We start from the raw sequence: 13,397 nt of genomic DNA, 5'->3' as shown, positions 1-13,397 counted from the left end.
GGGACCTTTCCATTTGGCTTTAGGTTGGCACTGGTAGTAACCTTACATTTTATACTGAAACTCATCACTAGGAGAGCTAAAGGTAGTCAGTGATCATTCTCCGTGGCTCTGCTGCGTCCTATGAAATGTCTCACTGTTGGAAATAGTTCTGAATGTTCATGTGTCATTTGCGTTAAATCCACCTATAGATTTCCTTTCACCCTTACTTTAAGTCTATTAATCCATTCCTTCTGGGAGAAGACTTGGTCTACAATGAAGGTTGAATTAAAAAACTGAAAAGGGGGACCACAATCCCAATACAATGTTATGAATCTTGTCTAAACGCCAATCAGACAAACACATTTGCTGTCTTCCTACTATCGACCTTTTTAGGGGAAAACTGGGAATGGCTGGTTTTTGTAAGGATAATATAGTTTCTCTTTTAGGTAGGCGATTCTAAAGGTTCTGATCCATCATTAAGAAGCTTTAGGATTAAAAATAAGATATCTCTACAGAATACCAATTGGGATGCTTGGGACAGTCTGGCGCAGAAGGGGGAGCTCAGGAGAGGATGCAAAAGCAGGCGTTGTTTGGCTTGTAACAAACAGAACAGCCATACACAACATGAAGCAGCGCTAATGACGCCTTCACTGTTCAACATTCCCTCAGCTCAGAGTGAGCAGGGCCAACCGTCCTCAGGTCCTGGACCCAAGTGGCCCACTGCCCAGAACCTTCATCTCAGCCCATGTGTGTTCATCAGGGAGAGGTGAGCGTCCTGGGGCATGTGCTCCCCGCCCCACCTCCTCCTCTGTCCTTTCTGCTGGCACCACACTGCAAGGTGAAAGCCCAGGCATGCTTCCCAGCACAACCCTGAGACTTTATGTCTGTTTGAGCTTAAAGGAACGAAAGAATACTGTGGTGGGACCGAAGCTGGCTCTTGAGGATGCAGTCATTTCACAGCTGCGGCTGACCTGGAGGGTTAGTCTCTGTCATCTCCTGTCACCATGAGATTGACAGAGGGGGCAGAGGCAGCCGAAGAGATGAGCAGCCTTTTCTGGTGCAGCTCTTCCCACTTACTTCTGTTGGCAGCTACTGAATCCAGCATCGGCTTCAGTTTCACATTGACCTTCACCAATGCCTAAAATATAACAAAAGCAGGTGGGGGAGAGAGGAACCGGAGTTACTGCCATGATTTTCTAGGTTTTTGCTGTGAGGAGAATGACAGCTGGCTGTAAGAAATGCAAGTGATTATTTTGGTAAACATGAGCTATTTATAAGAAGTAAATATGCACTTAGCACCACTGTGTTGTATTAATAGAGCTTATATAGAAAATGAAAAAAATAAGATAGATGCCTGTGCTCTCCTCCAGGGGGTGCCAGCCAAGTTGATTATGATCCTGTTTTAAATTCACATCAAACAAGAAACGAAATATGCAGCTCACACCGTCTACTAGTATGTGTATCTTTGCTTGCTAGGGAGGGCTCCAGATCTCAATAGATAAGGAACTGAAATTTTTACAAAAATAAACCTACCATTTGCTCCACCAGAGATGACTCTGGGTGGACTCACGTGAATGAGAAAGGCCAGGTGAAATCCTGAGATGAGAGGAGCTCATTTTTAAAGCACAGGATCTGGGGACAGATCACCATGAGAATATGCATGGAAATAGACACGAGAGAAAAGAAAAAGGGGTGTGGAAGGGAGGGACAGGTGGAGGGGTGCAGGAGAGAGAAGGGAGAGGAAATGTAGGGTGGGGCTGGAGGCCGACTGACCACAAGGCTAAGGAAGCTCAGGATTCAGGGTCCTCACTTTTAGGAGACCCTTCTAAATATTTCTTTTTTGCACTTAATTTTGTGTTATTTTTAAAAACGGGTCCCCAACTCCCAAATGGTACAAACTTTCAGCCTCACAAAATGTGGATCACTCCTCTGGGGGAACAAAGCAATGAATGAAACAGGGATCACGGGGCTGCGGGGCTTTAGCCCCTGGAAAGGAAATGGTCCCGCTTAATGCCTTGGGTCAGCGTTCTGTGGCCAGAGATTATACTCCCAGTCCCATGGAGACACCCTGCAGGTGTGTCTCATTCATCACAAGGGGAACAAAAGGTGACCGGTGACTAAACCACCGTGGTTGCAGGACACCTCCTGAAAAGCCTTCTCCAAGCCGGACCCATAGTTAGCGGGTACTCCAGAGCGAAGTCCTCCAACAGGAAGAATAATAGTTCTTTCTGTTGAGGATAATCCCCTAAGCATGACTGCAAACCACCTGTTAGGAGGACCTGAAGTATCCCCTCAAATAACCCTCCGCTCTGGGGAGTTTCAGGGATACAAGTGAAGTGTAACTAGATGTAAGGTAAGCGGGGGTTTGAAAGCCCAGAAATATGCAGGGATCCTGTTAAGCGGCGAGCGCTCCACCGTGGCAGTGTCCCCTCACACTCCTGTCCCTTAAACACAGCATGTTCTCGCTTTTATAAGCGATGTTTATCACACCAAGCAACAACGTCTAATTTGAAACCAGATGTATTTGTTATGCCATATGATAATAAATCACAGCAACATAATAACTCAGGCAGTGATCAGAATCCCCTTTACATCCATGAGAAAAATGCAGGTGCCTGTGTTCTGCTTAATGCAGTGGTTTTATTTAGACAATAGTGTAAGAGGTGGGGACGAATGCCATGGTTTTTAGTATAGTTTGGCACTGGCTCCTCTTCGCTCTGATCAAGCCTTTTAATTAAACTGACTACTATAATTCCTATGGAAATTAGTGTTTATGTTATTTTCCTGCCACAAAAGCATTTCTCTAGAACTTATTTTTTTTTTAATCCCAGGAGCACAAATTGGAATTTTTTTCTGCATGAAATGTAATTAAAAACTCATTTGATTACTATAGTTCTGGCTCTGTTTTACTTATTAAATTCCTGTAATCAGTTTTCTTTTATGAAGCTGCTGGGAAATGATCTCAAAAGCAACACATTTTTCTCTTCCTTGGCAGGTTCCCGAGCGTTTACTAAATTACGTTCATAGCACCTGCCCATGATTCGAATTACTCCACCAATTTATTCCTTAAACTATTTAAGTTTATTCGGCTTAGCCCCAAACAGATTGCTTTCCTTTATCTAGCTCTTTGTTCTCTGTCTTCCTTTCTTTGTGTTGAATAAAAAAAATTTGGGGGGGTGTACATTATTTCTCAGAATTCCTTCTTCTCTTTATTTCATATTCTCCTTAAACACAGACTTGCCACACTGGAATATCGTTTTCCTCTAGTCAGGTGCTGGTTCTAGGCAAAGGTAGCAAGAATCTCATCTTGAAGAATTATTCTTACACTATAAATTTGTTATATAAATGCAGTTAGCTGGAAGAATATGGAGCTATTAGAATATTAGGAAGGCAAGGGATTATCCACAAACCTAAATTCCAAGGTTTACGGTGATTACGTGCAATGTACCATCAGCAAGAGAATTGCTACCAGTATTTAGAAAGATATGGGTGTTCCTACAAACAATCAGCGAGTGACACCCAATGAGTTCTGTGCAAATGCTACTGGTCTCTGTCTCGTTTGACTAACTCTACTCTTAGCAAAAGAGAAAGGGGACACATCACCCATCTGCCCACTCTCCCTGTACACACAGAGGGACTCTAAAGGTTATGTGTGTGGCACCATCCACCACAGGATGCTGAGTCCCTTCCTTGACATCCCCGTGGCGTGACCATTCAGTGTTTAAACACGTCTGGAGGCAGTGAACTCACTACCTCCCTGGCTGGGGGTGTCAGTTTACTCTTTGTTCTGATTTTAGAATGTTGTTCTTTATACTGAGCTGAAAACCATATCCCTGTAATCGACCTGATGGTTCTAATCCTTGGGGCGCTCTCCCTTTTTTTGGGGGGGGGGTGCTCTCCCTTTAAACTCGAATCTACTGAGCAGTAGGCTGATGACTCATGTGCTGCTCCAAGTGTCGGTTAGGATTGATTTATTGACCTCAAAACCCAACTTGGGCTGTGTATGGATATCACTGAGACTCCCAAGCTCACTGCAGCTCCCCAACCCTGGCCCATCACAGACAGGACCCTGGATACTTGCCTGACTTGGGGACACAGCCCTGGGCACCTAGTCATCCAGGTGGCTGAGGGGCCACTTGCTTCTTCATTCCTTTCACACTCCACTGTTGAGTCCACTTGTGACCAGCACGTACAGTTTATTCCATATTTTATTTATTTTTTAAATAAGTAACACATTCACTAGTCCAATGAATACAAAGGGTACAAAACATAGTGTTAAAATCTCCTTTCATCCCTGCCCCAGAGACTTAGTTTCCTTCCCTAGAGGCAACTGATGTTACCAGTTTCTTGGGTATCCTTCAATAAACATTTTATGCCTATGTAAGCATAAATACATAGAATATATTTATATATATATATATAATGTATATATGTATAATTAGGTTGATTCCCTCATCATTTGCAGTGATTCTTTCAGAGAGGGAGTGAAAGCAGAGCCTTGTGGAACAACATTATTATGATAATGCTTGAGTGAGACTAATCACACTGTGTAGAAATTAGTATCTGGAGTATATAGAGAGGAGAGGGATCAAATTCCAATTTTCTATTGCTATGCCACTGAATTTTTCTTCTGCAGAGCTTAATCTGCTGTGAATCCTATCTAGTGTAGTTTTCCTCTTAAAAATTGTAGTTTTCATTTCTAGAAGTTTGATTTGTGTCTTTTTTTTATATCTTCCATGACTCTGTTTTTCATGCCCAATCTTTCCTCTACTCTCTTGAACATATAAAATGTAATAAATGTCTTAGTGTCCTTCTTTATCAATTCTATGATCTGTGTCATTTCTTAGTCTGTACTGTTTGATTTTTCTCATCATTATGGGTCAGATTTCTTGCTGCTTTGCATGCCTGGCAATTCTTGATTGGATATCAGACATTATGAATTTTATGTTGTTGGGTTCCTGATTTTCTTTTCTTTTTTTAAATTTCTTTAAACGTTTCTCAGTTTTATTGGAGACTGCAGTTTTGATGGTTTCTTGGAAATAATAATTCGATCCTTTTGAGGCATGCCTTTAAGCTTTGCTAGGTGGGTCCAGAGCAGCTTTAGTCTAGGGCTAGTCTGGCCCCACTACCAAGACAGTAATCTTCTGAGAACTGTACCCAGAACTTCATCTATTTCAGGGTTTTTCTCTAAAATTCTGGGTGGTGGGACCACGGACTACTCCCCCGCCTGGGTGAGCTCTGAGGATTACTCTGCCTTCTCCTTTTTGCTGGTGCTCTCCAGCATCAGTGGTTTCCTCACATGCCTGGGGTGAACAGCACCGAAGACTCAAGGGGCCTCTGCAGATCTCTGGAGCCCTCTCTTCTCTGCTGCTCTTCCCTGGGGACTCTCACCTCCTTGGCCTCCCCAGGTTCCTGGCTCTGCCTCCTCGTCTCAGTGGGACCATCGAGCTCTGCCTGGGTTCCCCTCCCTGTGCTGTGGCCTGGACACCCTCCCCAGGGAGTAAGCTGGGGCACCTGGAGGGCCCATTTCATTTGTTCCCCTTTCTCAGGAATCACTGTATTGTGTTGCCTGTAGCCCAGTGTCTGAAAACTGTTGTTTTATGTATTTTTCTGTTTGTTTTTGTTTTTTGGTGGTTTTCTTTTCCCCCTGTTACTCTGGTCCAGCAGTGGAAGTCCCTATAATTCGTTTTAAACAACTCTGTCTTGGGTACTAGCCCATGAGCTCCAAGGGAGACTGGAATCAAGGCCTGTATCTTTGGATCTCTAGCTCTGAGCTCAGTCATCTCTGGGAACAGCACCCCTCATCTACTCCACCCACAGAGCAGTGGCAGGAGGATGGGGTAAGGCCAGGACGAGTGGGGTCAGTACGTTCTGACCTGCTACAAGATCCTGCAGTAAAAGCAACCTGAGAATGAGCCCCTTGGGAAATGAATATAGTATTCTGTCTTATTACCATTATTGCTGAGAGCTTGTTTTTATCAGTTCGCTAAGCTGCTAGGAGTGTGACTCTTGCTTTCCCACTGCCATCAGTATCCACATCTGCTGTCATCTGGCCCCATGTGTGCTTATTAGTTGACCACAATCACTTCTTGGAGCTCAACTGCTGGACAGATGGAGGCAGATGTGGGACAGGGGAATAAGCAGAGAAAGCCATGCTCTTAGAAAAAGTCCCTGCACCTACAGTCTTGCAGAGGGGAGAGAGGAACACCACCAAATTACAACCAGATTTTCTTGAACCCTGAAAATGTCCAACTATGTCATTAATACCTTTAAAAAACTTTGAGGAAATTATCTGAGCTGGCTAGTTATTTATTTTTTTAAAAGACAAAGAGGGAAGATGGTTTTTACTTCCTATTGTTGACTCATGTATTTCCAGAGTGTTGGCAATAAGAATTATATTTTCTGCTGTCCTCCATCCCCACCTTACCCAAAAGAAATAATCAGAAACTAAGAGATACAATGCATGGCAGAGAAGAAAGAAATTAAAATATTTTTTAAATATCAATTTTTTGATAAAATATGAAAATAAACTTGGAGCCCCTCTCATATATCTTGTTTGAGGCAATATCCCTGTAATGAAGATGTGATCACTTTTCTAACATGATTATTTAACTTCCTGGGTGAGAATGTCCAGAAGCTGACTTGGGCGTTGGTATTTTGAAAAGGAAAGTAATTGAAGACATGACCAGCTGGTGTCATCTCTGCTCAGACCATCAACAGAAGGGGCAAGAACGCATGCAAGTGGTGGCAGCTCCTGAAAGCCTCTTGAATTCTCGAGACTGGCCAGCCACATGTGTAAAGAGTACCTCTCTCCAAGAAACAAAGGAGGCTTCTACTTAAGCTATGTGACTTCAGAGAGAAGTGGCTAATTGTGCAGCAAACCCAAACTTTTAAATTAGTGAATTGTTGAACTGCTAATCCTTCTTGGTTCCCAAAGGTAAAGATTATTCATCATTGAGTCTGACATATTCCTGAATTTTACATGTCACGTTGCAATGCTGTAGTTGCTAAGAATCCCAATTGGCTTGTCAACCTTCTATTCTTCCATTGTGTCATAAAGGTCAGAGCCAGTGAACTGATTGTCCTGAACTGAACTCATCGCCTTCCTCCGAACCCTCCTCTGCTCTCAGGTTTACTCCCTCAGGGAACTAAGCATTACCTCTCCACCCAACTGCCCAACCCAGCAATCTATGGATCATCCATGACCTCTGCCTCTTCCACCGCATCCAAACTATCACCAAGTCCTCTCAATCCTACTTCCAGATTGTCTCCGTGTGTCAGTCCAGTGCCATTCCTACCACCCTACTTCAGGCTGCCCTCACTTCTCCACTGCCTTAACCTCCTGCAGCTCCTACCTGGGCTCCCTGCTTCCTCCCCTGGGTCCTGTCCAATCAACTCTCATTGTAGCCATCCTGGTCAATCAAAATCACACAGCCGAGCTGGCTGCTCTCTACCCTGAACCTTTGGGTGGCTCCCATATGATATGAATGTGTTGTAAGACCTACCAGAAAAGGAGAATTGTGGGATTAAAAGGCAATGAAAGCCAGAAATAACACAGAAAAGAAAAGAACCATAAAGCCCAATGGAAAATCTGAGTTATGGTACAAAAGCAGAATTTTGAAATGCTAAAATAATCCCTTTGAGTCTCTAGAAAACCTGAAATACACATCTTTCTATACATCTTAACATTTTTCTGAGTAAGGAAATAAGCTAAACTCCACATGGTGCGTTTGGCAGGGGAGTAGCTGAAGTGTTAGTTACTACATGTGAGAGCAGACGGAGCTGGCTGTGGGTCCAGATGGGAGGCAGCAAGCAGATTCCCCCAAACCTCAAACCTCCCCTCCCCAGTTCAGTGGCCTTCGAAACCCAAGGTTGTGCAAAAATTAATTTGCATTAAATTACTTAAGATAATGTATTAACTACCACAGGAGGCTTCCAGCAGTTTTTAAAACTTGCTTTGGAAAACAAATAATCAAACAATAATGGTGAACACAGAAGTGAGCCAAGACTTCTTTGGATAAATGTTTTTAGACATTTACATTAAAAATACCACCTTTAAAATAAAGCTTTAGTATGTAACTTGATCAAGATGGAAAATTAGTAATAACTGTTTATATATGTCACACATGTACCTGTGCCAGGCACCGTGTTCTATTGGGTTCTTCCCTGGCTAGAACAGAATGGAGTTTAAAAGGTTCTAGGCTTATGACTTCTGCCCCATTGGGGATGGAGTCATTTACCCCACAAGGACTGTGGTATCTCTAACAGAGACTGCTAGTTGCCTTCCCACCTCCCTTAAGCTTAGGAATGGCCAGGGAGGTGCAAGCAGAATTCAGAAAGAAGAGCTTCTGAGAAGACTCTTAAATGGGAGTTTATTCAGTTGGGAAGTGCATCCTTTTGCCCTTGCCCCTATCTCCTTCTTGCTGCTGGAATATTAACATGATGGCTGGAGCTACAGTGACCATATTGTGACTATGAGGCAACCTTGAGTATGGCAGCCATGTCCTAAGGAAAGATAAACAGGGACTGGGTCTCTGATGGCTATGGAACTGCCACATCATAGCAACCTAGAACTGACTTCTCTGGATTATTTTTATCAGAGAGATAAGTAAATTTCTATTTTGTTTAAGCTATTGTGATTTCAGATCTCTGTTACTAGTAGCCGTATGCAATTCCTAATTGAGAGAATTGATATCAGGTTGTTGGTCTCTATTTTATGGCTACCTGTGTAGGTGTCAAAGGATTTAGGCATCTTGATACTTGAATAAATTGATCCCCTGCATCGTGTAGTTGTGAGTTAACTTTTTTTGGCAGTGGATTATAAGTGAACTGCAGTAGACAGCAGAGGCTATATAAGGTCCCTTTACCCTTCCTCAGGTAACAATCCACTCCATGTGCTCTGGGTAGGAGCATAATTCAGTCCTGACCAACACCAGTGACTGGTGTAGGGATGTGGATGTGGGTGTGGCTCAAGCTAAGGCAATCAGAGGTCTCGCAAGGTTTTCCCCAGAACTATTGGAAGTGAGGCTTTTTCTTCTTTCTTTTGGTATGATAATACCTAGAATGAACATGTGACCTTAGAGCTGCCAGGATGTGTGAGGAAAGCTTGGTTGAGAATGAAACCAAAACATAACTAGGAGGCAGAGGAAAGGGGGTGTCTGTCTTATGATATCCTTTGAATCCTCTGGATGTGGCCACTTGCTGCCCAGTCAACCGCACCTCTAAGCTCCCCAGTTGCTTGAGCCAACAAATTCCCATTTCTGCTCAAACTCATTTGAGGGAGTTTCTGAGCTCCAAATTATGGGCCTTTTGCTATGGTCCCTTATTGTTCTCTGTCACCCCCAGGAATTACTTGAGATTGAAACCCCCCACCAGACTTTGAACTGGTGGCTGGCATAAGGGAGTCTCAACTTGCCCAGCATAAAAGGTTGCTGCTAATACTCACCGGGCAGCCCTCTCTACCCAAGTTCATGAGAGTCAGGGACCAGCTAGCACTTATCTCTCTTCTCCTTGAACCCCCAGAGTCTGCCAAACAGACTCTTTAAAAGGTTTTAAAGGTTGCTGAGTCTGAACCGCCCATGCTATGGGGACTCAGAAGACCCTAACAGAGGATGCCAACTCCCCCTGGTGGCAAAGTCAGCTGACCTACGGGATTTCGGCTTCCAATAAGGAGGACTCAAAGGACCCGGGTGACGGCATCAATTTAGCCTGCGTTTTTCCTAAGGACCAGGTGAACTCAGACAGAAAGGAAAAACAGCAACTAGCTGTTATTTTCTCCTTAGTGGAAGCTCAGTGTCACTCCACATTTATCACATCAGGTGAGAGTCTCTTTCCAGTTGAGAAAACTATTTTTCTATATGTGATATTAACTCTGCAGATCTGTTACAGCAGTAACAGTTGTAGTATCTATTCAGCAGTAACAGGTTGGCTATGTCTGATTTTTGCAAATGCCAAAAAATATTGTCAGATCTTTCTGTTTTGTTAGTGATATTTGAGAGCTTAAAATCTAAATAGTGTGAGAGAGTTACCCAAATTAGTAGTAAAGATGATAAAGCCACAGAGGTAATACTTAGTATGAGGAGGGCAAGCAAGCTCATTAGAATCCAACATAAGAATGATTCAGATCTGTAATCGGAATCCTAAGGGCATAGTCTAGCGAAGCTGTAACACTGATGTTTGTAGCATCAGTTCTAATCTCCTGAAAGCTAATTACAGTACTACTAATAACTTAGAAAGAAAGACATCATTTTCTTTCCTAGGTTTGAAGCAGATTAATAGGGACTGTAAAAGTGAAAATGCTTTATTGAAATTTTCTCTCCCTCTTTTCTTTCCCTTTCCATTTCCTTCCTAATCTCTCAAGTTCCTTGTTTCGCTTATTTTATTTACATGCTCAAGGGATTCCTTTGTGGAAAATGATATTTACAAATGAGATTAACATTAGGAATTAATGAGGGAGGAATTTTAATCTCCTTGGATTAACGGCATTGTTATTTCCATAATACAGGGCAAGAGTTTTAAATACAATGTCCACCGGGCCAGGCCAGTAAAGTTGATGAATGAAATAGGCTGCATGATACAGTTGGGAATGGTGGGGCCTTTGGCAAACTGGATATGTTACACGTTATAAACAGTGTTCAACTGAATGAGACATGTCCGGCCGAGTCTACTCTGAAGGCCACCCACTCGCTCTCGGTGAGAGAGAGTAAAACACACCTTGCCAAAATGAACTAATAACTACTGAGTACTGAATGTGTCCAGTGTTCCGCGTGCCATCCTGGGGCCTGTCCAGATGGGAGCTCATTAAACCTCACAACAATGCGGAGCGATTGGTATTGTTGACCCTGTTGTGACAGATACGGAACCTGAGATTGCGGAAATCAACTTAAAAAGGCCAAAGTTTACATGGGTAAGTATACAGCAGAGCTGGAACGTCAGTTCAGGCCTGCCTGAGGACAAAGCCCCTGGTGTCTTCCCATGAGGGATCTCAGTGGGATGTTGGTGATGACACGTGTCTCACACTTGACTACAGTGTCCGGACACTGGAGCAACTTTTCGGTTCTAGTGTCCTCGGCACTGCTTCAGGACAAATTCACAGGAGGGAGGCAGCCTCACGCCAGCTTTTTTCAAGGTAGGCTCTTTTCAAGCCTACCCTGGGAAAATAAAGGTTTTAAGTGGTAAATCACGGCAGGCCTAAAGATGGCTCCTGTACACGGGAGCCAGGAGACAGCTTCTTCTGTTATAATGAGCCCCTCTAGGATTCTGTCCTAGGTTATCCTGTTGGTCGGGTTTTCAGAGCACACTGGTAGCTAATCAATCATGTTCACTGTGTAGCCAACATCTGACTTGGAAGGAATAGCTGCTGACCCAGAAGCCACAGCCTTTGATGAATGGGGCTTCATGTAAGAGGTGGTTGGAACATGTAAGTAAAACACAGCCACATGGTAACAATCCACCTCTCCATACACTGTAATGTTTTCTGGTGAAACTATGCCACTTGAGATTTTATATACATATATATACACACATATATATGTATATATATAATCTATTGTTTTTGCAAAGTTCAATGTGTAAAAAGAACCATTTTAAAAATTTATTTTTTGCGGTGCAAGCATGCGTTTACTATATATATTTTTGTATACTTCTCACATGCCTTGAGCCCTAGGGTTCTCCAAGCATAATGGCTAGGATGCCTGTGTGGGAGAGGGTTTTACAAACGTGGAATCCCTTGCCCTTAGTGTGAATGGTGTTCTCAGTAAGCTACCATGGTACCTCCTAGAATGGATTCTAGAATACCCTATTATCATTTGCCCTGCTATTTTTTAGCTGATATTTGTACTAATGAACTGCTTAGGGAGTGCCATGCAAATCTGATGATGCCTGAGCATTTCTTGTGAGAGTTTAAAGGTGTTCCTCATGCCAGCACCAAACAGGGCTCAGATTTGAGACAGAGAGGGAACCATCAAAGTCTGTGCATCCCAGTGCCCCAGATCGACAGCGAACCAGACCCAAAGAATCCATGAGAGATGTTTTGTCTTTAGGTGAACATCCCTGGGGACAAAAATCCTCTATTATTTTACTGGTCTCTCTCCATATGGTAAGATAACCTACTTTTTCTTAATTTTACAACATAATAAAGATTTTGGGGAGAACGAATAGGAAGACAAAGAAAGGGGTATTTTACACATACCACTGGGTGTATCATTTGCTGGCCTTTTGTCCAAAGAAAGGGTCACCTTTAAGAGCTGATGGAAGGTATGTTATTGTGGCTTTATTGCATTGCTAACTCTCCCACAGACTAAGATATGGGAAAAGTTTGTATGTGTGGGGACAACAGGACCAATACTCTGAATGTTTTTTTTAATTAAATTTTTGAAGTGTCGTTTAAGGAAGGGAACATTAGAATTTTAGGAACAAAAACTTCCTAATAGGCGACGTTTTTCTTCTTTTCAATGTTGGGAAGTTTTACGTTAATTTAACTTTCAGATATTGATCATTTAAGATTAAATAAGCATCCCAATAAGAAGACAAACTAGATTTGTGTTTGAACTAAATTCTAAAGCTTATATGGAAAAATAAACAAGAATACCTAGAAAATACTGAAAGAGTAATGGGGAAGGTGAAACTAGGCTTATTATTAAAATATAAAGCAATATTAATTAAAAGAGTGTGATTAGGCAGACAGAGTAATACAACAGAATAGAAAGAGTAAAAATAGAATTAAATTTAAGGGAATTTGGTATATGATGAAGGTGACCTTTTAAATCATAAGGAAAATGATTAGTCAAAAACTTATGGGACAACTGGGTAGCTAACAAAAAACTAAAGTTGGAATCTGACCTCACACTTCACATTCAATCAAATAAAGTAAAACCAGATGAGTCATAGATATAAATATAAAAAAATGAAGCCATAAAATACTAAAAGAAGTTCTGAGAATTTAAAATTTTTTATAATTTTGTAATGGGAAAGTCACGATCTGTATGACATAAAATCCAGAAGCCATAAAAAAAAGATGAATTTGACTACATAAAATCAATGTATTTCTGTATAGCATAAACAAAGTGAAAAGATATATGAGAATCTGGGAAAAATATTTGCCACTTTTGCTACAGATAGAGGTCTATTTCTTTAATATATAGTGAGCTCCTACAAATCAATAAGAAAAGACCACCAGCCCAATAGAAAAATGGGCAAAAATATGGAGAGTTTACAGAAAAAAATACAAATGGCTCCTAAGTAAATAAATCTGTACTAAAAACATGATCAGACTCATTTATTATATGGAAATTACAAACTAAAACTACCATGAGATAGATTTTGCACCATCATATTGGCAAAATTCAAGAAGTCTGATAACACATTGTCTTGGTAAGAGTGTAGAAGGAGAGGCACCTCAGCCATTGCTGGCAGAAATA

The 13,397-nt window shown here is 42.0% G+C and overlaps 1 protein-coding gene across 1 annotated transcript in view; it reads right to left on the bottom strand.

The window, feature by feature from the left end:
• Positions 1-958: 958 nt before the first annotated feature.
• PDE11A (phosphodiesterase 11A) overlaps positions 959-13,397 on the bottom strand; it is a gene marked incomplete at its 3' end in the record, with an annotated part of 412,203 nt that continues 399,764 nt past the window's right edge. The window contains exon 20 of the mRNA XM_082658917.1: positions 959-1,117. Within this exon, the coding sequence (XP_082515043.1) occupies positions 959-1,117 (159 nt within the window). The remainder of the gene's footprint in view (positions 1,118-13,397) is intronic.

Source organism: Grampus griseus, assembly GCF_964374135.1.
Source record: "Grampus griseus genome assembly, chromosome: 7".
In the NCBI taxonomy this organism is placed as follows: Eukaryota; Metazoa; Chordata; class Mammalia; order Artiodactyla; family Delphinidae; genus Grampus; species Grampus griseus.
Note: the sequence above shows the minus strand (reverse complement) of the source record. Positions and strands in the feature narration are given on the sequence as shown.